The sequence below is a fragment of the Halictus rubicundus genome, chromosome 1, assembly GCF_050948215.1.
Source record: "Halictus rubicundus isolate RS-2024b chromosome 1, iyHalRubi1_principal, whole genome shotgun sequence".
Taxonomy (NCBI): Eukaryota; Metazoa; Arthropoda; class Insecta; order Hymenoptera; family Halictidae; genus Halictus; species Halictus rubicundus.
Genome location: NC_135149.1, coordinates 18,094,349 through 18,117,845, shown reverse-complemented (window position 1 = coordinate 18,117,845; position 23,497 = coordinate 18,094,349). Strand labels below are relative to the sequence as shown.

General features: G+C 39.4%; 6 protein-coding genes and 1 long non-coding RNA gene across 10 annotated transcripts in view; all 7 read left to right on the top strand.

The window, feature by feature from the left end:
* The window catches only part of Gad1 (glutamate decarboxylase), a 34,222-nt gene extending 29,474 nt beyond the window's left edge, over nucleotides 1–4,748 (top strand). For both annotated transcript variants that reach the window (XM_076791774.1, XM_076791766.1), the window contains one exon: nucleotides 183–4,748. In XM_076791774.1, the coding sequence (XP_076647889.1) occupies nucleotides 183–356 (174 nt within the window). In that variant the 3' untranslated portion in view covers nucleotides 357–4,748. The remainder of the gene's footprint in view (nucleotides 1–182) is intronic.
* A 1,374-nt stretch (nucleotides 4,749–6,122) lies between these two features.
* Faa (fumarylacetoacetate hydrolase) lies at nucleotides 6,123–9,045 on the top strand. The gene is made up of 8 exons (XM_076791707.1): nucleotides 6,123–6,358; nucleotides 6,833–7,062; nucleotides 7,153–7,293; nucleotides 7,355–7,608; nucleotides 8,139–8,345; nucleotides 8,425–8,570; nucleotides 8,663–8,777; nucleotides 8,862–9,045. The coding sequence occupies exons 1-8, from the start codon at nucleotides 6,275–6,277 to the stop codon at nucleotides 8,933–8,935; spliced, it is 1,251 nt and encodes a 416-aa protein (XP_076647822.1). The 5' UTR covers nucleotides 6,123–6,274; the 3' UTR covers nucleotides 8,936–9,045.
* Nucleotides 9,046–9,075: 30 nt separating this feature from the next.
* LOC143356210 (fas apoptotic inhibitory molecule 1) lies at nucleotides 9,076–10,971 on the top strand. Its single transcript, XM_076791718.1, has 5 exons — nucleotides 9,076–9,254; nucleotides 9,873–10,105; nucleotides 10,176–10,301; nucleotides 10,583–10,632; nucleotides 10,693–10,971. The coding sequence occupies exons 1-5, from the start codon at nucleotides 9,235–9,237 to the stop codon at nucleotides 10,861–10,863; spliced, it is 600 nt and encodes a 199-aa protein (XP_076647833.1). The 5' UTR covers nucleotides 9,076–9,234; the 3' UTR covers nucleotides 10,864–10,971.
* Nucleotides 10,972–11,110: 139 nt separating this feature from the next.
* On the top strand, nucleotides 11,111–11,797 carry LOC143356220 (uncharacterized). Its single transcript, XR_013082634.1, has 2 exons — nucleotides 11,111–11,369; nucleotides 11,567–11,797. It is a non-coding gene; the product is annotated as an uncharacterized LOC143356220 (long non-coding RNA).
* Nucleotides 11,798–12,157: 360 nt separating this feature from the next.
* Nucleotides 12,158–12,767, top strand: LOC143356282 (uncharacterized). Its single transcript, XM_076791837.1, has one exon. It carries the CDS (start codon nucleotides 12,466–12,468, stop codon nucleotides 12,676–12,678), a length of 213 nt encoding a protein of 70 aa, XP_076647952.1. The 5' UTR covers nucleotides 12,158–12,465; the 3' UTR covers nucleotides 12,679–12,767.
* A 550-nt stretch (nucleotides 12,768–13,317) lies between these two features.
* Nucleotides 13,318–16,285, top strand: LOC143356266 (cilia- and flagella-associated protein 263). The gene is made up of 5 exons (XM_076791813.1): nucleotides 13,318–13,651; nucleotides 13,725–13,957; nucleotides 14,331–14,530; nucleotides 15,405–15,568; nucleotides 15,633–16,285. Exons 1-5 carry the CDS (start codon nucleotides 13,440–13,442, stop codon nucleotides 15,682–15,684), a joined length of 861 nt encoding a protein of 286 aa, XP_076647928.1. The 5' UTR covers nucleotides 13,318–13,439; the 3' UTR covers nucleotides 15,685–16,285.
* A 694-nt stretch (nucleotides 16,286–16,979) lies between these two features.
* LOC143356228 (angiotensin-converting enzyme) lies at nucleotides 16,980–23,254 on the top strand. Of its 3 annotated transcripts, XM_076791746.1 has the most exons (15): nucleotides 16,980–17,305; nucleotides 17,915–18,241; nucleotides 18,469–18,606; nucleotides 19,336–19,494; nucleotides 19,644–19,743; nucleotides 19,854–19,997; nucleotides 20,127–20,430; nucleotides 20,495–20,647; nucleotides 20,702–20,826; nucleotides 21,205–21,380; nucleotides 21,459–21,619; nucleotides 21,958–22,080; nucleotides 22,150–22,334; nucleotides 22,406–23,085; nucleotides 23,137–23,254. In XM_076791746.1, exons 2-14 carry the CDS (start codon nucleotides 18,164–18,166, stop codon nucleotides 22,522–22,524), a joined length of 1,965 nt encoding a protein of 654 aa, XP_076647861.1. In that variant the 5' UTR covers nucleotides 16,980–17,305; nucleotides 17,915–18,163; the 3' UTR covers nucleotides 22,525–23,085; nucleotides 23,137–23,254. The 3 variants fall into 3 exon arrangements, with proteins under 3 accessions (XP_076647861.1, XP_076647851.1, XP_076647869.1); XM_076791736.1 differs by lacking the exon at nucleotides 16,980–17,305 and having other exon boundaries at nucleotides 17,731–18,241; XM_076791754.1 differs by lacking the exon at nucleotides 16,980–17,305 and having other exon boundaries at nucleotides 17,731–18,241; nucleotides 22,427–23,085; nucleotides 23,137–23,253.
* Nucleotides 23,255–23,497: the final 243 nt, after the last annotated feature.

Here is a 23,497-nt window from a genome sequence, read left to right as displayed (position 1 = left end):
CTGATGTGAAAGTCATTTTAATTGATCGAAAAACTCCATCCAAAGTGTCTTGCCACAGTTAATCGTTTGAAGGATTTTAATTTTTCTTTATTTTATTTCTATTTCCCTTAAAAATTGAAGTGGGAGATTATTTAATATTATGATAACAGTGGAGTTGAATAAAAATGGTTATTTTTCGGCAGATCTGCCCGATCTTGAAGAGTCGCATGATGCAAACAGGAACTCTAATGGTCGGCTACCAGCCGGACGATCGTCGACCTAACTTCTTCAGGAATATCATCTCGAGCGCCGCGGTAACGGAAAAAGACGTGGACTTCCTGCTGTCCGAGATGGACCGGTTAGGCCACGACCTGTAAGAAACCTGCCTGCTATAGTTAGTAGCATAATCAGCCGCGGTGTCGCGACGCCAAGTCAATCCTCCTGATAATAATATGTATACATAATAGAAGAAATCTCATCGGTGAACAGGAGAACCGCGTCGCGTTTTCCATTACGCGTGTATGTACAAAAATTTCCGGAGGCCAAAACACACAAAATTCGCAATCATGGTTAGCTAATTTAAGTGGCAGACGCGCTGGCTCTCTCCGACACACCTCGAACCGTTAATATTATTAATCTTACCGGTTTCCGGGCGAGTACATCGAATATATTGGCACTAACTATTGAATTTTTTGAAAGATATTTGAACAGTCTCGAAATAAGAAGATTTCTGACGTTTTTGAGGAGAATATATTTTCGACTAATAACTTAACCTGTTCAACGACTACAATACCGTTTTCCGGCTAACAGAGAGGCGGTGTTTATTCGAATGTTTCGATCGTTTGGGAAATCTTTAAATGGTGTAAATCGAAGACGACGTTTGGGGGACGCTTTTGAGGGGAGAGAGTCGGTCAGCAAATCATCGTTCGTAGTACGGATAAACGCTTCTTCAACGTATTAAAAAGCAAAAGCTACTGATCGAAGGATACTCATAGCGTGTAAGGTTCTCTAGGTTTATAAGCACACAGCATATCCATGAAACGAAGGAGTCGGGTTTACAGAACTCTAGCGACGCTTCCGGCCGTAAATGTTACTAGCCTTCATTCCTCACAGCTGTGCTGTTGTCACTAGAACAGAAAATGAAACAGAGGTGGGACGTAGAGGACGACGGGTAATCTCGTGAACCGAAGCAATAGTATAAATAGTCGAGCTTCGATAGATCGTGTTCAGTTTCCGGTTGATCTTCGTTTAACGATCGAAACACAGAGGACGAACGAAAGAGAGGGGGGGGGGGGGGGGGATCGACAGGCAAGAGCGAGCAGCAAACAATTTTCTTTCAAAATCATCGTAGAACATTGGGCATTCTATTTGTTCGTTTCTGCTCGTCTCAGCGTGCGAAAGTCACTTGACACTTGATCGGCACCAAAAGAAGATAGAACGTTCGAAAGAAAATGCTTGATTTCTCAATCAATGAATGTGTTTCAACGAGATCGTGAAATAAATATTTAGAAGAAAAAGATCATTGAAATATCAAGTGTCGAAGGATGATAATTGCCGGAGCAACAGCGAATCACAAACGAGACACAGGTACAAAATAGTTTTACTTGGAACGGTATGCTACGGGGATAGTTACGATAGGGATAGCGATTAATTTGTTTTCGCATAGAGATTTAACATCAGCCGATGCTGCGAGTTATTTTGTTGAAGAGATTAAACGGATTTGTTACTTATTGATCGTTTGCGACGGTACAAGGAAAATGACCCGCATCCATTACTATACAAAAGAAAAAAAAAGTATAAATGTATTTAATAACAAAAAAAAAAGTATAAATATATATAAAGAACAAAGCGTATATTATATATATAAATATATATATATATATATTTAGTGTTGAGATTTTAAAGATACAAAACACAAACCCATGAAAGTACATGCTTTTTCAAGTATTCGCGCGAACGGTTGTCATTTAGTTCGTCGATTATCTTCGTAATCATTGCAAAAACCGGTCCCAGAACTTCAATCTCGTTCTCTTCGTACGACTTGTTAGTGTTACTTTCTCAGGTAATCTGTCACGCGTTTTCGTATTGCACGACACTGTTAGGACAACTTCGTCACCGCGTAGGCCTCCATTCACTCACGAGCGGACGAGATCGTTTCGATCGGAAACGGAATCGCTAAGAATATCGTTTTCTCCTTATTCTAGCGGAAGTTTTACAATGTTTTCGCCCGTAAACGATTTAAAACAAAAAAAAAAAAGAAGGGAAAAACTGAAAACAGAGATACGACGAAGAAATTTCAATCTGTTCGAAGAGATTAATGAAACGAGAACACTCGAGTACCGACCGACTCTTATGTAGCTCTCGAATCACTAGCCATCGAGTAAACAAATGATAAGTCGGAAGATGAGTCGTGAGTTACGAGAAACTGTCTAGGTGTAAAGCGCGCGGTGGTGCGTAAATGTATCTATTGTACTAAAAATCTACGAATTTATTGTTTCCTTCTCCCGTCGACTGTCGACAACTCGAAAGAACCGAAGCCAGAAACGAGAAACGGAACGAACGAGACCGAAATCTATAAAATTACTAACAAAAATTCAAACGAAAGATTATAGGCTGCGAATGTTTATTGGTAACGTCCTGGGCAGTGTCGCCAGATAAGGGGAGTATCTCTCTGCCAGTACCGGAGTATGTGCACGACAGAGACGGAACGCGTCACGTGACGAAGTTAGAGTGGGGGAAACGAATCTTGATCTGGCCACTCTGGTCCTGGGAAGTGCAAAATATGGTAAAGTGAAACTTTCTAGTGAATAAAATGCAAATTGGGGTCTTCTGTTGCTACGATGGGCGTTTAAAATTGCAAAAATAAATAAACGATCGCAGCTTGATCGCGTGCACACATTAGCTGATAATTGCGAGTTAACGATCCATGGGGTGACGGCAAGGGAACGAAAGTCGAGCTCGAAAAAGAGAAAGAGATTCCTTAGACAATAAAGAACGGGATAGGGGGATGAAAGATATTTTTGAAACGAAGAAGAATTCAAGATATATCCATCTGACCATAATACCGATACCTGCAAGAGACGCTCTATCGAAACGTTGTTGTTGATTGTCCACAATTTTATCGGCGTTACGAGTTTCTTTGTCTACAGTCGTGCTACCCGCAAGATGACCGACGAACTTCGATATCCTACCGATTTCGAAGCAAGAGTGTGTCGGGAAAAGACGATATATAGTTGTACGGCGATGGGAGTGAGCGACGAACCAGTCTCCAGTAGAGATATTCGAGCCCTTCGTTGTTTAGGGATCCGACGTCGTTCGCGAATATTATGCGTGATATATGCACGGCCGCCATGACAGTGCCGATATTCAAGACGGTTTTGTACATTGTTCTTGTGCCCATTTCCTCCGAAATCCGGCTCGAATGTTTGTAAATACGTTTTCGATATTTGTTGTCATCGGACTGCGAGTTTTATGCATTTATCACTAGCTCGAAATACTCGCTGAATGATTCGTTCATTTTCTTTTTAATACAGGGCCGTTCAAATCGAGCGACGACTAATTATTTGAAACTTGATTTCTTCATTTTTATATAAAGTCTACTTCGTGACATTGATTATCGAACAGTGAAACGAAAATTTAATGGATGCTTCGTTTTATTAAAAGGAGATATCAATTTTCCATCGAAATTTTTCCAGAACCATGTCATGGCCGTCATTATTAAAATCGAGTCCCAGTTATGCGAAAATATACTAGAAAATTGAAGAATGATTTGGAAATAAGGAAAAATAGACTTCATGTTAAAATTAAGAAACCAGCATCTTAAATAATTTGTTCTTAATCGGAAAATGCGATACTGAATTTGGATGATCTAATATAAAAATTCTTATTATATTGACGAACTAAAGAGTGAAATTGCATAAACATTTGCAGTCATCGTGCTCATAAGAATCGAATATGCATTGCGTGTGCATATTCGATTCTCGTGACGTTGTTGTTGTGTACGATTTTAGTTCACTGCACAGTTTAATGCATCGTTCTGCACTCTGTTACTTCGACTGCACGTTTACCGTTAGTTGCACCACGCACCTTTATTAAACTGTTAATCTGTCGCACACTGTACTATAAGCGCACATGCACTGTTCGTTAGGAATGATTTCTATGCTTGCCAGAACATCGACGAAATCGGCACAAGCGTAATCCACATTGGTCAATTCCTTTCCGTGTGACTTATCGAAAACGGCCCGGGGTGAGCGACCCTGACCTCATTATCGTTAATTATTAGTCTAAGTTGATACCGGAGCAAGGAGAACAGCAACAAAGTCCCAAAAGTCTTCCAAAACGATGAGAGTTGTTTAAAAAAAAAAAAAACAATTATAGTGAGCCCCCGCGATCGTCGAGGGCCAGTTATCGTTATACATTGTACGTAACCGAGAGAAAAATCCGGAGAAAAAAGTACATTTATATATATACATAGGTGAGAGAATTAATTATATATATATAAAAATCTGTATATGTATGTGCCACGTGTGCGTAACGATATAGACCGGCGACGAAAAGCGAGAAATAAATAGAGAGAAAGAGAGGGGGAGAGAGAGAGAGAGAGAGAGAGAGAGAGAGAGAGAGAGAATTGAAGTATGTGACGAAATAATAGTAGCTATGTTTGCTGGCATGTCGTGATCTTGTTGTACGATGAGTACCACCACCTATCAACCTAATTGACTTTATTATCCACTGTATATCAATGTCTAATAAACTGCTGTTATCCCGAATTGTCAATACATATTACGCGAAATTTCATGGAGAGATCCAATGTACCCAAATAAGGGGGGTTCTACTTTGCATAAAATTGATCCGGTTAACCGATTATGTTTCAAAGTAAAATATCGATGATCGGAGCACAAACGAATATTGTCAAACGTACAACAGATAAAGAAAATTAGATAAATAGAGTTAAAGATTTTTGAGATAGCTAACAGAAGTAGTACGTTAATTTAGTACTTTTTAGTACTTCATCGTGCACAGAAACTACTAATTTATCCGAAAATAAAATTACAAAAACGTGGTATCTATCGAACCTTCCTTTCTTGCGAAAATAATATAAACAAAAACGCGGTATCTATTGAATCTTTCTCTTAGTCGAAAATAACATTTAGGAAACGTGATAATGGTTAAACTTTACTTTGGCAACCCAGAAATTTTTAACTGTTTACTATGTAATCCTGTGCATCTTGGCGCGAAAATGCCAAAAATCGAATTTTTAAGACGAAGAATTCACTGAATCAAAAGTCATGTTGGTGTGTGCCCAGCATTGCACGTCGTTTGATGAGCGGAGCCGTTGGATGGCAGCACAAGGACACGCTGATGTCGATAACATACATTCGCAAGCGTGGTCGGGCCGGCCGTTAGGCTCTCTGCCCCCCTCCCCCCAACAAACTAATCACAACCAACTTGAATTATACCTTCTCTTTGAGATCCCGTATACAATAACTCTCTATATTTTAATTAATGTACGATGACAGCTTGTCCCAGAACAAAGTGTAATCGCTCACCTTTAAACACGCATCATTTTTGAACCAATGAATTCCTCGTTTTAGAACTTCTTTCGTTCGAAAATAATACTTAAGAAACACGGGTATCTATTGAACCTTTTCTTCAATCGAAAATAATATTTAAAACACGGGATTTACTTTGAGCACTAAGTTTGGTAACTGCGAAATTTTTGTTTCCTTCGTTATTGTAGCGAGAATATTGTTTTTATACATAATGAAGCACCAAAAAGTGAAGGTGTACAAACAATAGATGTGCAAATAATTGCCCACTGTATAAAATTTAAAGAAATCGAAGATAAACTTTGGAACCTCAAAGTAGGAAATTTATAAAAAGATGAATTACTGTAGATTGAATGTACTGATTAAAGCAGAGAGATTAAAGTTAAAAATGATAAATTTTTGGCAAAGATTTTGTAACGTTCAAGTGATAAGATGGTTATTTAGATTCTAGGTAAGTGCAACACTGCCTCACCTTCGTTGCTACCTATAAAAATTCTCGAAGCTGTTCTCCAATCACGAGCCAATACAATTAATTGACAATACCCGGCGCTCCTACTAAACAGTGCGAAAAAAAAACGTGGGAATAATTCAGAACGAGTTAGACTGGGGGCTCGTTCGTAAACAGGTGTATAAATTATCTCATAGGCGCCAGTCGGCCTTGACAAGCCTCTCAGGAATTATCACGCGTGCTAACAAAATACATTTTAGTCGGCGGCTTAGCTCAGTCGTTCCAAACAACTGTGATCATGAAGTCGTTCGTCGAGTATTCTCCAGAATGCGATTTCCCCATCGAGAATCTGCCGTATGGTGTCTTTTCGACGGAGAATAACGTGAGTAAACACTATCGTAGATACCATATACTTGTACATAGATAGTCGCGTAGTTATCATCTGCATCGAGATCTATAAATCTCTCAAATACCACCGAAACAGCCACATGTACCGTGTTAACGTTATCTTAATATTTGAGGAAAAACAATAACAATACGGATTAAACGGTAAAAATAATGAAACATTACAGAGGCTTATGGAATTGTACCAAACAAATCGCCATCTGTTAGCAGTGACCTAGAAAGAAACGGCGCGTATTATAAATCTGCGCAGTGTTTATTAGTTCAATTTGAATAACTGAAATTTCACGATTTATAGTCTAAATTTGGCTAAATCTCTGATATTTTGGTAATATTAACCGAACCTTTAATTCTTTAATTTTCCATGGTACTTGAATCTTCTAAGGGAAAAGTCAATAACTTCCATGTTCCAAACTGTCCTATCAACTGTCGGTAACGATGAGATCTCTTCCAGCCGCAAAAGAGAATAGGCGTAGCGATTGGCAACCAGATATTGGACTTATCCGTTATCTCTGACCTTTTCGATGGACCACTGCTGAAGAGCAAGCAGGATGTCTTCCGCCGTGATTGTCTCAACGACTTCATGGCTCTGGGACGACCCAGCTGGCTAGAAGCCAGAGCTAAACTCCAAAATTTATTATCAGCTAGCAACGAAACCTTGCAGGAACCGAACATTCGTTCGAAGTAAAACAAAAATCGTCTCGCAATTAATTCGAATAAATGCTGAATAAATTATCAATAAATTTTCTACAAAACATTACTCTCGTATCGCAGATCGTTCGTCCTTCAAAGGGAGGCAACGATGCACCTGCCAGCAAAAATCGGCGACTACACAGACTTCTACTCTTCTATTCACCATGCTACCAATGTGGGAATCATGTTCCGTGGGAAAGAAAATGCTCTGATGCCAAATTGGTAATTTTTTCTCTGAACTAGGAACGCGATTATTCAAGGCTAAACGGGGTTCAAACTGTAGGAAACATCTACCTGTCGCTTACCATGGGAGGGCGAGTTCTGTCGTTGTCTCTGGGACACCCATAAAACGACCTCGTGGCCAAACACTTCCGGTGGAGGGTGCAGACCCAGTTTTCGGACCATCCAGGTTGATGGACTTTGAATTAGAAGTTGCTTTCTTCGTTGGAGGGCCGCCTACCAACTTGGGGGACACTGTCTCAACGTCCGAAGCCTACGATCATATTTTCGGGATGGTTACCATGAACGACTGGAGCGGTAATGAGAGAAAAAAGATTATGTTATAGGAGAAAGTCATGGTATTTGGTAGACAAACTCTTTTATATTCTTTTTTTATATAGAATATATTTTTTTAGTGTTATGGAACTTTTGTAATATGTATCTTAAAGTAATCGTCTTTAAAGTTTCCTTCAAAGTTTCGTATTAATATTTATGAACACAGTAAACGATAAGGTCAAAGTCTTCCAAAACAACGTATATATGCAAAACAGATGGATTTGTCACTCAACAGTAAAAACTGTGGAATGAAAAATGGGAATGGTTTCTTAATTTTCCAAAATCGTCATTTTCTACAAAATGGGGTCTTGATATTACAGAAGAAAGAATAATTGCATCAGAAGAGAGACCTATGAGTTACTCTAAAAATACTACAATTAGAAGGTTCCTAATTACAAATTCAGTTTCCACATTCAAAAAATAGTAAAAATATTTAAATAAATAAAAGACTATCAAAATGTGAATGGAACTTCGATTCACCGAATAATTTTTTTATTATTAAAATTTTCTAGCGAGAGATATACAGAAGTGGGAATACGTTCCACTGGGTCCCTTCGGAGCCAAGAATTTGGGGACCACCATATCCCCATGGGTAGTCACCATGGAAGCCCTGGAGGCCTTCAAAGTGCCCAACGTTCCTCAAGATCCGAAACCCTTCCCATATTTACAGCACAGTGAATCCTGTAACTTCGACATCAAATTGGAGGTTGCTATCAAAAGTGAGATCAATGTTTATTCGTATAGAATTCGGTGGAACTATTTTGCCGGATAAAATGACTATGTTTTTTCCTGGTATAGCGCCACGTGGTTCCGTTACCACAATCTGTCGCAGCAACTACAAATACCAGTACTGGACACCCCAGCAGCAATTAGCTCACCATACCGTAACCGGATGCAATATCAATCCAGGTGACTTAATGGCTTCCGGTACGATAAGTGGCGAGGTGCGTCCGAAACATTTGTCCGTTGACAGACCGACATTAATTTCGCTAACAATAGTCGTGCTAATTTCTAATGTTTATGCTTACGCCTCTAGTCGCCGGATTCTTATGGTTCCATGCTCGAGCTATCTTGGAAACATAAAAACATCTCGTTAAAAGACGGGACAACCCGGAAGTTCCTGGAAGATGGCGACCTGGTGATCATTCGAGGTCTGTTTGCTAGTTTCGTTTCGCAATTCCAGTCCGCGGACTATGATTTCATCGATAATTCTTGAAACGGTTATCGTTTTCCAGGTTACTGTGTCGGCGACGGATATAGAATCGGATTCGGGCCGTGTTCGGGGAAATTGTTGCCAGCCAACGAATGAATAATTCTCCCGTCTTACATTTTATAAACAATCGAAATGGTCAAATATCTTTTATACTTGTGAATTTTATAGTGGAAATGTATTAAGTTTAATAAAGCGGCAAAGAGGAACATTTAGTTTACGATGTCCGATTTGTGAAGTTGTAATTCCAGGAAAATGCGATAAATAATTTTGTTGTTTAATGATTGCATCGTACTGGGGCGGCAGGTGGTTAGGCTATCGATTCGAATAATTTCCCTGGTGAATTCGATCAATAAGCAAGCCAGTTCAGGTACAGGTGGAACGAGTAGCAAGGTAACATGGCTGCTATGCTGTTGAGGTGAGTCGGGCGGAGTAAACAAAATTTTATTATAATATTTCGCATAAATTGTGAATAATTATATTCTGTATGTGGTGATTTGTAATTTGGTACACCTGCTTTATAAATGTTGCGATTGGAAATGGAGCAACGTAGCGTGCATGGGAAACAATTAAATGTTTGATCAATAATAGGAATTATTAATACACTGTCCTGTATTTCAAAACTGTGGTTCATGAATGGAATCAATGGCCAGTGTGAATACGCAAGCACAGTGTTCTTATTATTTCAATATTTTTCATCTAAGAACTCGGAATTCTGCAGTTAACATACAAAACACTTAGTTTTGAGCATTAATTACGTATAGCGACGCTAAATTAAAAATTTTACTAGCCTCCCGATTAGTATCTAACAAGGGGTGTAGCAAAGTCCTTAACGATCGGTATAAACCAGAGACCGAGGAAGTTATAGCATATATTACCAGTTCGAACTTTGCTAATTATTTCATCAAACCGTTCTAAAATAAATAATTTTCTTGGAAAATTTATTAAACAGGTTCTAAAATACCTGTTCGACAAGAACGCTTTTTTAAAGAAGTTTTTAAGAGTGACATTGTTTAAAAAAAAATCGATGATCTAGGAGTCTGCACAATTTGGAGACACTGGACGACGAGCCAACAGCCAAGTGGAACGTTCCCCTAAGCGACGGCAATCATGTGATAGAATTCGAGCATGGCACAGCGACAGGTCGCCGAGTGATTCGAGTGGACGGCAAAGAGTTGCTTCACAGAGACTGGATGTTTCATCTTGTTGGTGATGAAGTCTTTATGTTCAACGACAATAAATTCGTGATCAGAGTCGACCCGATTCCAGGTGAGACTATTCAACGTCCCTTAAAAACCTACACCATTTGGAACGAGTTATAAAAATTTGTTAAAAACAGGCTTAAAATATTCATACACCCTATGGGTGAATGGGAAAAGCTACAGAAACTTTGTTCAGTCACAGTCGAAAATTTTGGAGACCTGGCTGGCCAATGTTGGGGACGAAGAGTACAGAATTGTGTTAGGTAATTATTACCTAATTTCACGCTAACTTTTGATTAAGCAGTCCCATTTTATATATCCTTCTTGTCCCAATTAATAAAATTGATTTTGTTATCTCTGAATGTTCATTACCATTTTTATGTAAAAATATGTGAAATAAAAATTATTAATAATATCTTTTTTCTTTGGTATATTTTTCCACAATTTATTGAAAAATTAAATATTATTTGAAATTGAAAACGCTTTTATTATGATTCAGCACGCTTTATGAAGTGATACTTAACACTGCGGTATTTTTTAACAGATAAACAAACGCAGAATGTTTGGGTAAACGGCGACCAGATCGAGACGGAGGTAAGACATTGTCTTCCCTCGCGATTGCCGTAAATGCTAATTGGAGTCGCGATTTTCTAGAACGATTTCACCGACGATGGCGCGGAAATTCTTTTCACGATAGGAGAAATACCAGCCTCGATTCGATCGCAGAGCTCGGGCAAAAAAGAGATTGGACTAACGTACACTTTGTACGTGAACGACGTGGAAATCGATAGAGAATCTCTGTTGAACGAATCCGAGGAATCGTAAACGAGTGTTTGGTCGCACTATTGCAATGTTACCGTCTTCACGTGCCACGAATATTTGTTACACTTTGTACATTACCGAATAAATCACGAGACAGTGAAATGACTCACCTATTGATTGCTCAGTTGTCTGAATTTAGCGAATCATAATTCACAAACATAACCTGGTTCTGCTGCTCACCTTCGAACTAACACTTTGCTGCAGGTTTTGTGGATTTTTAACGAAAAAAATTCTAAATTGATAGAAAATAAATTCAATATTAAAGTGAAAATTATAAAAGCACACAATTCCCCAAATCTTCATTTTATTTTTCTTGCTGATAGAAGAAGTATGTTATTTTCAGATATTGTTTATTAAGCATTGTGATTTTACGTTTATAATTTAATCAGTTGCCGTTGTATTTCTCTAGTTTGACTGGTGAAAAATGGCTCCTATGTCGATGCGAGGGAGTATATTCAGCATTGCGTCACGAATAACCCAAAAACAGGAAGAGGACATAGAATACGATTGTCTGTATCGATTACAGTGTTTGCTCTATATATGTCCCAAATGCCTAGCCGATAAAAGTCCCAGAACTATCCCCACTGCTGCCGATCTCTTGGCCGATATATGTACCTAGTTAGACCTGTGTTTTGGGCATATATCGAGTAAAGACTGTACACTGTATTGTAGGTTTAAAAGTGATTAAAAGTTTCTTCGATTCCAGCCATGACGTTCGAAGAATTGCTGCAGATGCAAGATGATATTCTGCAGAAAATTTGGTTGCTAAATTTGGAGAACGACATTTACGAACGGTTCATCACACGAATTGATCCTGACATTATGAAAGGTAATTTTATCACTTGCAGTTTACTAACCGTAGATTCCAGAATAGTAAAATTCAAATTTTTCCATAAAAATCTGATTTATTAGCTTCACTAGCACCTTCTGAACAAATCAAAGTGTTAGAATGACGCAAAAATAATGGCCAAATTCTTTCGTGTCATTTTTGACACATCATTTTATATTTATTTATTTATCTTAGTCAGTTTGCATATCCCCTCCACTGGGGGCATACCCCGCGAGGGGCCGAACAGAGTATAGTGTAAATCACTACTAATTCAATTACAAAAAAATTTTTTTATCGGACTTTCACCAACTTATTCGTGGCATTTTTCTGATTATAATAACAGTAAACACTTCAGTGGTTTAATTGACGATTATGTAGTTGTTATGTAGCGTCCGTGTTTACACGCGCTGTTCTTTTCTGCGTTCGGCGCGGTCCACGCGGTCACAAGGAAATAGTAGCCCTACACGATCTATGTCACAGCACGGACCAGTGTCGCCAGATGAGGAGAGCGAGCACGAATGGAGGGGGAAAAATAACCCCTCTCCGCTGGTACCGGAGTATGCGCGACAGAGGCGAAACGCATCACGTGACCAGTCCGCGGTGCAAGCGAGGGGAATAGCGCGGTAGAAGGGGAAGTTAGAGAAGGGGGACGAAGTCTTGATCTGGCGACACTGGCACGGACCCGAGGATTGAGCTTAGATCAAGACTTTAATGTGTCTCGTAAAGGCATAGCGCAACTCCTGGACAGGACCAGGCATACAAGAAGAATAACGCGTATGATGTCGATGCGATCATCCCGTATGAGCTTCCGGGACAGTGTCGTGACTATACCGGAAATACTAAGACGCAGAACAATTAGCAGTCGCGGAAGCACGCCCAGCATCATCAGCGCAATTTCCGGAAGTAAAACAGCGGTTGCGAGTGTGTTCCCCACATGGAAGCCCACTGATAGTTCTAAGTTAGCGAGCCAACACTTCCAATTTGACTAATTAAATCCACGTTTCTAAAACTGATACTAAGAACGTACACCAGAGTCTCAAACGATGGAAAATAATAAAATTCAAACTTCTTAGCTACAAACAACAATTATCATAGAATTTGGCGCGACAAGGAAAATTTTTAAACCATCTTTGAAGATTTTCGACGACTCCATTGACTGAAACGTGCAATTACAAAATACACCCAACTCTTCTTTCACACACAAAAACAAAACATGTCTTCAGTTTTCCACGTGTCACGTCGTACGAAATTTTCTTAGACAAAATAATGGCTGGTGAAAGTAGAAGCTTTAAGCTGTAAAATGAGACTACGTTGGTTCGTGTACTATTTGTTTGGACGAATTCATCACTGTTTAACACGTTCACGCCGGTGCGGCGCTACTATTTGTGTTTCTCGCTGTGGTAGCTTTTTCAATTAATATACGTTAAATTCTCAACAATATGGCAATTTTTTCTAGTTACTAAACAAACTACATTTTTAATGGTGCGCAGCGTCTGATCGAATATTCAAGTGTGACTCACCCGGTAGTGCACACCGCCCGATGATGCACGCTGGCGTGAACGTGTTAAACATACAAATTTTTCGAGACTGGGAAATAGTGTTAATAATGTTAATGATATATATATATACGTATTTTTCTTTTAATCGTGTTATTTAATTGATAGCATTACTAACCGAACGAACCGATAAATTGCTCAGTGACTATGTCTTATCCAAATCGATCAGAATCACGGTAGCACACCGGATAGTGATGGCGAGGAAAGAGGTGGACCATACGACGAAGAATTTGGACGATCTGAGGTTAAGGGTGCAGAAGAGAACGACGATAATGAGGGCGGAGATCGAGGAGCTCGAGATTCGCATAAGCGAGGTGCAGGAGGCGAAGCAGGAGTTTGAGGAGAACGTGGTGATCAAAGGCGTGGACCCCATCACCGGGAAGATCCCGGCCGAGAGGGTTGTCAGGTGATCACACATTCACCAAGCACGTGCATCGTCACGTGAACTTGTTTGTTCACCCGTCGACTATCTCGCGAAGATACATCGACGAATGGCTGAGATCGGCGAACACGATAATAGGGAGGCTGAGGCTGAAGAGCGCGACTCATAGGATGCTGATCACGAAGACTAGACACCAGCTGGTCCAGAGGGAGGAGCTCGGCGAGGCGCTCCGCGCCGTTGACTTCGAACAATTGAACATCCAGAACAAGGATTACGTAAGGATGATCGAGGAGAAGACGATCTACGTGCTCGACATGAAGAAGATCGCAGGTGCAGAACCATTAATGCAGTAACCACTCACGCGACTATCTTAACAATTCGATGAACTACAATTCAGGAATTAGTCAACCTTTTAGCGATGTTATCAAATTTATTAAATGAGTTATTCTTCTCTGAAACAAAAATTGAGAAGTCAGGGTTAGGGTACTACCTAAATTCGAACTAGTTAGGTTATTGATTCATGAAACAGTGGTTCGTGAGATACATTTTACGATTCTTTTCACAACTGCTTGACTAGATTAAGAGAAAAATATTTTACTGCGTCTTGAAATTTGAACTGTACGAAATTGTCCTTTTGTTGTTCGATCTGCAGGCAATGAGATGTTTAATGAGATCACTCAGTCTGATACAATTGTTTGTGCAGGTCATTATCATCTGAAGCTAACTCAGCACAAGCAGAAGTTGAGCGACCTGCTGCGATCTTTGAACGCGTTGAAGAAGGAAACTTCGGAGAGGGATAAACAGATTCACGAGCTGCATGTAGAGTTCAAACAAGTGGAAAACGACGTGGCAAAAGTGGACAAAGAACTGGAACATCTTGTGAATTATGTAGATAATCATTCTGTGAGTTATCACAGTTTCTATCTACCCGTTAATCGCCAAGGGTTTCTCAATGAACTTTCCAATAGTGGCATGAATTTCGTTCTCGAGTAGTACAGTGAATTTCCGCTTCAAGTCCCTACAAGCCTCGCGTTTTCCAGTCTCTGGAACTACCCACACCACCGCGGGGTATACCCCACTCTCGAGCTTCGCTGTCCGTTTCTATGTGCAACATTGTATCAGAGAAAGACATTTTCTCAGCCTTCTTGTTCCTATCCGTCTGTATGTCCCTGGTTTTAGCCATATAGGCGCAAAGGTCATTTACATTTCCAGCGTGCGCTGTCTGTTTCAAATGCAACGTTCGGCGAGAATCACAGATTTCATCTAAATGTCCCTCGCCAGAACCGCGCAAGAGACTTACAGCGCGAATTGAATGTATAATCTAGGAACATCTTTTGTTATGAATAGACTGCGGATTTTATGCATTTAGGACAAAAATTAGTAGATCAAATGAAAAACAGTAAAAACATTTAAGGAATTTAGAAATACTGTTGTAATATTTCCAACTCGTTAAAATTATTAAACAAAGAAACACATGTCCTCGTGACTCCTATATATCTTGCAATTAATAAATAAAAATCCGCAGTGAATTTTTAGCAATAAAATCCTACTAATAGGTTTGCGATAGCTAAAGCGTAAATGCATCCCCCTTGATATTTTAATAACTTCTCCTAAGATTATTACATAAAAGGAGATTTTCAAGCTCCTTTTTAACAGAACAAGACCATTGAAAATTCTACTACGAGACACCCAATAATCAAAATGCTAAATAATTTACTAATTGCACACAACTTTGAATTATTCGAACAGAAAGAACTCGCGAACTTGCAATTTGCAGGTGCCAGACATTTTAGAGTTCGTAAAGCTGCAAGACGAAGTGCAGGGGTTGCGAAAGAAGTACAAGCTTCTGGAAAGACGCAAATACGTCGAGCAAATAATATTCCAGGCGTCTTTGAAACAGATTTATAACAAAGCAAGCAGTTCTGAACTCGAACTTATAAGGTGAATACGAAAAAACGATGTCGTTCATTTGTTTCATAAATATTTTACACGATTTTTATTTCAGGCAAAGGAGGATGTCGGACACGGTGTACCCGATCGCTCCGTTCTCAGCGTGAGCTGATGTGATTTTGATATGATCCGACTGACGGCATCCGAAATCGTTTCCAGCCGTCGCACAAGTCTTCGCGAGGACGCAATTATATCTGTAAAAGAAAATTACGCGGCTTGGTACCGGCACTGGTTACGCCACCGAGTAATTGGAGTTACGGTGCTTGTCTCGAAGACGAAGGAAACAATCGTACACTTTCCATGGTACTCGTACTTTCCGTGTGCTACAGATTATGTAAAACCATCTATCGAAAAATATAGTTGTACGAGAAACGATGTAGCGTCCATTCACTTACGAATTTGCCCAGAGAAGAACCTAACGATCCATAGTAAACGTTCGTGTATGCGGCAAAGTGTCTTGTTTTAAGAAAGTTCGCAAAGCTGTTTTGAGAAAGATAATTAAGTTGTGCATTGTTTTAAACTTAGAAAATTTTGTCCAATAGAAGAAGAGAGAATTTAGGATCTAGTCATTTATGAATTTATCGAGAACTGGACCTAATAATTTGAAACATTCTTCTGCATGTATAGAATAAAATATCTTGTTGTAAAGAACACGACAATGTTATTTTAGAAAGGATAATTGTAAAAGACTAATTTCGATTTTGAAAGGGATAAACAATGGAGAATTCTATGTAATAAAAAAAAATGAAACAATATAAACATTCACGAATTCGAGAAAAATAAGTCAAAACCTCTTCTTGTAAAAATTCAAATAATTAAGACAAAAAAAAATCAGTTAACAGTTCTTTATAATAAAAGTTTTAGCGATCAAGGTGTTCTAATTGGCAGAAATATACTAAATGTTTAAAAATGAAGAACGAAAATAAAATGAAAAACCTAGTCATGCCTTTAGCCAGGTCCCCAAAAAGTTGAACGAAACAAATACCGTTGCTCGCGAGCCTCGCATGCAAGAAAAAGTAAAGAAACATTTGGAAGAGAAATAGCAAAGTTGCACCTAGCGACGGGCAACCTGCTTCGTCCAGTGACCCGATCCGCCATTTTGACGGTTTCCGCAACCCCAACCTGACCCAGTTACCATCCTCTCGTGCCGCTCACATATATTTTGCTTTCGTAAACAGGATTCCTTTCCTCCGATGAACTATATTCACAGGCGGCGGCAATGAGCGCGTTAAGAAACACAACCAACGAAGTCGAAGATGGGAGTCGATTTCGGCGTGTGCCGCGGTGTGTGTTGGGTGGTCACGCTTCACGCACCGGCGGTGCCTGTCCCTTCCTCTTTTCGCCCGTGGAATATCCGTCCCGGAAGACCATGTTTCTCTTTTCTGCGGCGATTCAGTTTTGCCGCGACGACAACATCGACGCGGCGGATGTTCGATCGGCTACCGAATCCCCAGTGACAGTCGAAAATCCGTTCGGGACGCTCCCTTTCATCCAACGAGCCTTCATTAGTGACAAAGCCGTCTCTAACAATCGAACCGTGCTCCTATAATATGTGGAACGACAGGTTGAAATCCACTCGACACGAAAGTTGCAACGTCAAGCTCGCCGATAAGAATTTTATTCTTTGAGATTTAACGCGCTAGCCGCTGCTCGGATCTGTGACCATTTTGTATTTCACGCGAAGACAATTGAGATTACATCGCGCGCGCCGTTGCTTGAATATTCACAGTGGGTAACGTCGTTAGACTGCGGATTTTATGCATTTGTCATAAAAATGATTAGATCAAATGCGGAACAGTGAGAACACAGAGAAATTATAAATATTGTTGCGCTATTTTCAACTCACTCGAATTACTTAAAAAATATGTAGATGTTTATGTAGATTCTGTGTGTTGCAATTAATGCAATTTTTATTTTGCATGAAGACCGCTGTCTAAGCAACTGTATTCGGTGAATTTATATCTACCCTGAACCAGAGGCTTGTTCATAGAATTTTCTACAATTGTGCAGTGCCTAAAAGAAGCTTAAAAATCTTCTTCTTTAGAAATTAGAGTGTTTTGTTCCTTCAGATGTAAGAGTGTTAAACGAAAGAGAAAGTGTGTTAAATTTGCGATATAGGAATTAACTTACTATAATTTTGCTGTACTAAAGGGAAGTTCGTTTGGAACAATATTATTAGTATTTGGGATTAATATTTGCGATAATATTTGGGATTATATTTTTGTATAATATTTGGGCTTTTCTTTCTCATTTGGTATTACTACGCAAGAGATTGTTAGATTACGTTGGAGGGAATGTCTTGTTGGTTTACGATTGAGGTTGCTATTGGTGTTGAAGGGTCCATTGAAAAGTTCTGAGCCATGGACCACCAACTTCCGAATATTATGAAATAATCACCGGTAGGTGCCCCGTTAAAATGATTCTCAAACATCATCGTTGATAGTGCACGAAGGAATTAGCCAATGCCCCGTTGCGTGAACATCCTACAGTCGAGTTTCGATGACAAATAAAGCCGATCTCGGGAAAGTTTGTCGGCTTTCTCGTCGCGTTTGACCGATTTCCGTGTCCTCTTCGAAAGCAGCCGACATGACGACCGCAAGGAAATTGGTCCTAACGATAACAATTTGTTCCCTCGCGAGAGGATGCTTTCAGAAGTATTTGGAGGTAAGGAACCGAGAAACTGTTGGACGATTATTGTCTCCTCGATCAGCGTTAACGGTATTCGGTAGATGGATACGCTTCGATACGAGCCTACTTGTCCGACACGCTCGAAGGAACGTTTAGTCTCTTCAGAAGACGTTAGCTCGATGTTGGATTTGAAATTCTAATTCGAAAGCCACGTGCGTGGTATGTATCTGGGCTAGTGGGAGCAATTTTTAATCATTTTTAAGGGTATGAACGTGAACCTGGGAGATGCGCTCCAGTTTCTAAGGGAGTACGACAGCGAGGCTTCCGCGATGTGCACGAGGGTGATGACTGCGCAGTGGAACTTCGCTACCAATGTCACTGAAATCAGTCGGAAGAGGATGGTAATGTTAGATTGACAGTGGCGCCAAGAGGCACGGTATCGCTTTTTAAAAAATTCTTGATATTTGAGCTGTTATAATTCCGTAAAAAGGAATCATAGAACAGTAAATCTGAGCTTAAAGGATGAAGTAACAAATTGAAACGCTTGTAGATCGTAAAATTTTTCTCCTGACTACTACCATAGACATAAAGATTAAAGCTTCCTCTTTACAACTAACCCTTACAATTTTATATATATATATTTTTTTTTAGTTGTTTCGTAAAAGAGAAACAACTTCGTTTAAAGACCTTATTACGGCAAAGTTGGTAGCCACCTTTCATTCAAAACTTGGTAGAAGCGTTAAGGAGTTATTGTAAATGGGGAAGCTTCAAATCCATGGTAGATTCAGTCATGAAACAAATTTTCCATCATTTTTCGAGACGTCTCAATCTGTAGCATTTTCGAGATAACACGTATGTATCTTCAGTTTCCCACTCACTGTATCCTGCAAAAATATCTTCGAAGATAATGAACGATAGGTTACGAAAGTAGAGGCTTCGTGCTTAAAACTTGAAGCTTCGAGCTTCGAAATGAGCAAAGGTTTATTGTTGTACGAGTCCTTTTTACGAATTTGTAACAGTTTAAGCATCAACAATTTTTCGAAACGTGGAAAAGTGTAACAACACATTTTGCAGCCACTGTAGTCACCGATATTCTACTGAATAAATTGTCTTCCCTTTAATTGTTTTAGTTAGAGGAGCAGGCGTTGAAACTAAAATTCGACAGGATATCCTGGAAGAAGGCTGTCGGCTTCGCTTGGAGCCGAATTCCTGATCCTTTGGCGAGAAGGGAGCTCAAGATGATCGCTATCAAAGGTCGGAATTCTCTAACTGACGACAAATTTAACGAGGTAAACGATTTTTATATTAATAGAATAAAGAAGAAAAATAAAGAAAATAGAGAAAAATAAAAAGAATGATAGAGAAAAATAATTCTCTAATTTAATAATTCTCTAATTCTCTCATTTTTCTCTCGATTAATAGCGAAAATAAATTACAGATACACAGCCTAATTACGGAGATGAAGGAGATATACGCAAGGACAAGAATGTGCCCGTACAGGACTGTCGGTGCAAATTGTGACCTGACCCTGGACCACGGTTCGCACGCCATTACCTAAAAATGAAATTTCTTGTTACAAGATATACACCATTAAATAATTTACAATTGTTCATTGCGTATACCTACCGTGTACTTTTGTATTCTTCAGATGTCAATACAATAATGGCTCGATCGAAGGACTATGACGAGCTGTTGTATTATTGGCATGCTTGGCACGAAGCAACTGGACCTCAACTGAAGAACAAATACATGAGATACGTTCAGCTTGCCAATCAAGCAGCTAGATTAAACGGTGGACAACGATTTCTCAGTTTACGATTAACAATAATATTACAATATGATTAACAATTGATATTGGAGTTAATCCGAATTTTTGTTTGACATTTTTGGAAAGCCAAACTCGAATCAATATTGTCTCCAGGATTCGAGAATGCTGGGGACCAAATGAAAGAGCTCTTCGAGGACGAACACTTTCATCAGAACACAGCAGACATAATGTCAGCCATAATGCACCTCTACAAGAATCTCTTCACGTACGTCAGGAGTAAATTGTACGAAAGATACGGTGACAAAATAAGGAGAGATGGTCCACTTCCGGCACACGTTTTGGGAAACATGTGGGCACAGAATTGGGAGGACATCTACGACGTTCTTCAGCCATTTCCAGCAAGCCGGAAGCTCGATGTTTCTCTGGACATGATGATTCAAGGATTCACATCTTTAAGGTAATCTTGTGCGAACAATACTAACACTCGTTTGAATGGATTTTGTAAATTAAAAATGTTTAAGGATGTTCCAAATAGCAGAGGAGTTTTTCACTTCTTTGGGAATGAAACCCATGCCACCTGAATTCTGGAGGTTCTCCATGTTCGAGAAACCCATAGACAGGGAGGTGAAGTGTACCTCGAGTGCATGGGATTTTTGCAACAGGATAGATTACAGGTACTAATGTTCTTTTATGGATTGTTTGGGAAAATATACGGAGGACATTTTCAGGATAAAACAATGCACGAGGGTTACCATGGATGATCTTTTATCGACTCATCGTGAGATTGCTCGTTTGCAGTATTATTTACAGTATAGGGACCAGCCATTGTTATTCCGTAACGAAGCCATTCCAGGTAATCGATTCTAAATGCGGTAGACAGATCTAAATTGAAATCAGTAAATATAGAGTAAAGGACCCAATTATTGTGGGTATGTCAATTACTGTGCCTACATTAATTATACTTATTTTTAAAGCAGAATGATATATAACATATATATTTACTGATTTTAATGAAGAAACTGTAATATGTCCTTTTCAATATTCATTATGTTTTAAAGATAAATATAATTAATGTAAGCACAGTAATTGCTACCCCAACAGTAATTGGGTCCCTTACCCTATATCTCAATGCGAGATGTAAATCTGCATAGTAAACAATTGTTCAAATGTTCGATGTTCACTCAGTGTGTCAACGTATGAACAAATATGGAACCATAATTTGTCAATTTAGGGTTTTTCGAGGCAGTGAGCGACGCCATCGGACTCTCCGTCTTCACTCCCCAACATTTAAGTAGACTTGGACTTCACAATAACTCTTGCGACGATTATGGCAGCAAGATCAACTTCCTGATGTTAATGGCCCTTCGCAAAGTTGCCTACATGCCGTTCGCGTACATCGTCGATGAGGTTTCACCTATTTTGAATCAGATTTTAATTCGCTGTCCTCATCAGGGCCTTCTAAATGTTTAATTTTAATATTTAAAGTGGAGATGGCGTGTGTTTAGCGACGGTGTCGCCGATATGACGAACTATTGGTGGGAATTAAGATTACAATACCAAGGAATTGTACCACCTGTACCCAGATCAGAAAGAGACTTTGATCCGGGCTCGAAATACCATGTTCCAGCAGATGCACTTTACGCTAAGTATGAAAATATTTTTCTGACGCTCTACCCGCTGAAAGACTGTCAATGAAATTCACAATGATTGTGCTATGTATATCAAAAAGAAGCACAAAAATCTTTTCTTCTGATATCATTGTTTAATTATAATACTAACCCCCTATAATCAATTTTGTTCAAGTCTGAATGAAATGCTTATAACGTGAAAAGGTTTCTAAAAAATACATATAATGTCGAGTTGAAAGTCAGCAAAATTGCGATTCAAAGATTAATTAAGACAATTGATTGATAAAGAAATCTATTAAAAAATCGTAATGCTTTGATACTTCTGGAAATTATTAACGACGCTGTGTTTCCTCCAGATACTTCGTTGGTATAGTACTACAGTTCCAATTGTACGAATCGTTATGCGAAATAGCAGGTCACACCGGCGATTTGTATACCTGCGACTTTTATAGGTCTCGAGAGGCGGGCAGACTTCTATCGTGGGTACAAAAATAGCTGATGATTATGTACGTAGGAAATTTTGTAACGTGTTCTTTTAATCGTTTTAGCGACGTGTTGTCAATGGGTTCCTCCAGATCGTGGAAAGACGTCGTAAGACAAATGACAAGGGGCAGAACGAATAGAATGGATGCTGGAGCTATATTAAGGTACTTCGAACCCTTGAATCAATGGCTGAAAAGACAGAACGAAATGGAACCAGTTGTCGGATGGATCACAAATCGCGAAGACACAGGTGAGCTCATAAATTCTATTTTCGACGAAGCATAACTTGCAAAATGCACCGATAATATCTTGCGATTAAAGGCTCCTTCCGATCTTTTCCAGCACTGTTTTTTCACTGGTACCAAAATGGAGCCCGGAGAATCACCTCGGGCTTATTTGTTCCACTAGCTTTAACCGTCGCGCAGCTTTCAATACGTTGATAAACGGAAACGAAGACCACAATAATAAAAACGCAACAATTTTGTATATAACACGGAGCTATGTAAATACATGAAATGTTTGATTAAATATCGCAGACGAGGTAGAACAATGGATCAAATTCAATACCGCCTTTCTTTTGCTTAGAAACCAGACAGACTAGTAGGGGTCAAAGGAGTTTCGAATGACATCGATGTGGATAAAACATATAGAATTATTTTCTCTAACTTCAGTAATTTTCAATTGACATTTCGTGAATTTTGTCAAGAATCAATAGAATTCAGATGCGAACGGCGGTATTGGTTGGTGGCGCCATCTATAGCAAAATCTTCAACTCGGTAGTGAAATTTTACCCACGAAGGGCATGCAAAACAGGCACCCAGAATGTTTCCTACAGAGTTACCCTGGACTGCCATTGCCTACATTGGGGTTGACCAGGGGTCCTACAGAGCTAACCTGGCCTACCCTTGGTTTTCTTAGGGTTGACCGGTGATCCACCGTGCTATCCTTACCTGCCATTGCCTATCTTGGTATACCTGTAACTAGCTTAGGGTAGATCAAGGGTCACTTGAATTCCCTTGACCTACCTTAAGCTAGCTCAGGGTGGGCCAAAGGTTCTCCAATGATTTCTTCGTTTACCTTAACCCACCTTCAGCAGTTCTTTTTTTATTATTAATTGAAAAGTAACAGAAACACTCATTGTAACAGTATACAGTATACTCTTGATCTTAGCCGAACGGAGCTACACGATCTTAGTCAGTTTTCCTATCTCCTCCACTGGGGGGTATACCCCCCGAGGAGCTCCAGAAGCTCGAGCTGTCTCGGTCGCCGAGTAAAGTGTAAACATGCTGCGTAATCCAATACCAGGTCGGGTATGTCGGTATGAACCAGTACTAATCCAATTACAGAACTTTTTTATTTTGTATTACTTTTTTATGGAACTTTCACCAATTTATTCGTGGCATTTTTCTGATT

What these genes read in the sequence shown, in the direction of transcription:
- LOC143356282 (XM_076791837.1), top strand. Translation starts at nt 12,466, where the DNA reads ATGATGTCGATGCGATCATCCCGTATGAGCTTCCGGGACAGTGTCGTG.
- LOC143356266 (XM_076791813.1), top strand. Translation starts at nt 13,440, where the DNA reads ATGGCGAGGAAAGAGGTGGACCATACGACGAAGAATTTGGACGATCTG. An exon ending in CGACATGAAGAAGATCGCAG is followed by an intron (nt 13,958 to 14,330) that starts GTGCAGAACCAT and finishes TTGTTTGTGCAG; the next exon opens with GTCATTATCATCTGAAGCTA. An exon ending in TCTGAACTCGAACTTATAAG is followed by an intron (nt 15,569 to 15,632) that starts GTGAATACGAAA and finishes TTTTTATTTCAG; the next exon opens with GCAAAGGAGGATGTCGGACA.
- Faa (XM_076791707.1), top strand. Translation starts at nt 6,275, where the DNA reads ATGAAGTCGTTCGTCGAGTATTCTCCAGAATGCGATTTCCCCATCGAG. An exon ending in AATGCTCTGATGCCAAATTG is followed by an intron (nt 7,294 to 7,354) that starts GTAATTTTTTCT and finishes TTCAAACTGTAG; the next exon opens with GAAACATCTACCTGTCGCTT. An exon ending in TACCATGAACGACTGGAGCG is followed by an intron (nt 7,609 to 8,138) that starts GTAATGAGAGAA and finishes AAAATTTTCTAG; the next exon opens with CGAGAGATATACAGAAGTGG.
- LOC143356228 (XM_076791746.1), top strand. Translation starts at nt 18,164, where the DNA reads ATGACGACCGCAAGGAAATTGGTCCTAACGATAACAATTTGTTCCCTC. An exon ending in AAATCAGTCGGAAGAGGATG is followed by an intron (nt 18,607 to 19,335) that starts GTAATGTTAGAT and finishes TAATTGTTTTAG; the next exon opens with TTAGAGGAGCAGGCGTTGAA. An exon ending in CTGACGACAAATTTAACGAG is followed by an intron (nt 19,495 to 19,643) that starts GTAAACGATTTT and finishes AATAAATTACAG; the next exon opens with ATACACAGCCTAATTACGGA.
- LOC143356210 (XM_076791718.1), top strand. Translation starts at nt 9,235, where the DNA reads ATGGCTGCTATGCTGTTGAG. An exon ending in CAGAGTCGACCCGATTCCAG is followed by an intron (nt 10,106 to 10,175) that starts GTGAGACTATTC and finishes TGTTAAAAACAG; the next exon opens with GCTTAAAATATTCATACACC. An exon ending in AGAGTACAGAATTGTGTTAG is followed by an intron (nt 10,302 to 10,582) that starts GTAATTATTACC and finishes ATTTTTTAACAG; the next exon opens with ATAAACAAACGCAGAATGTT.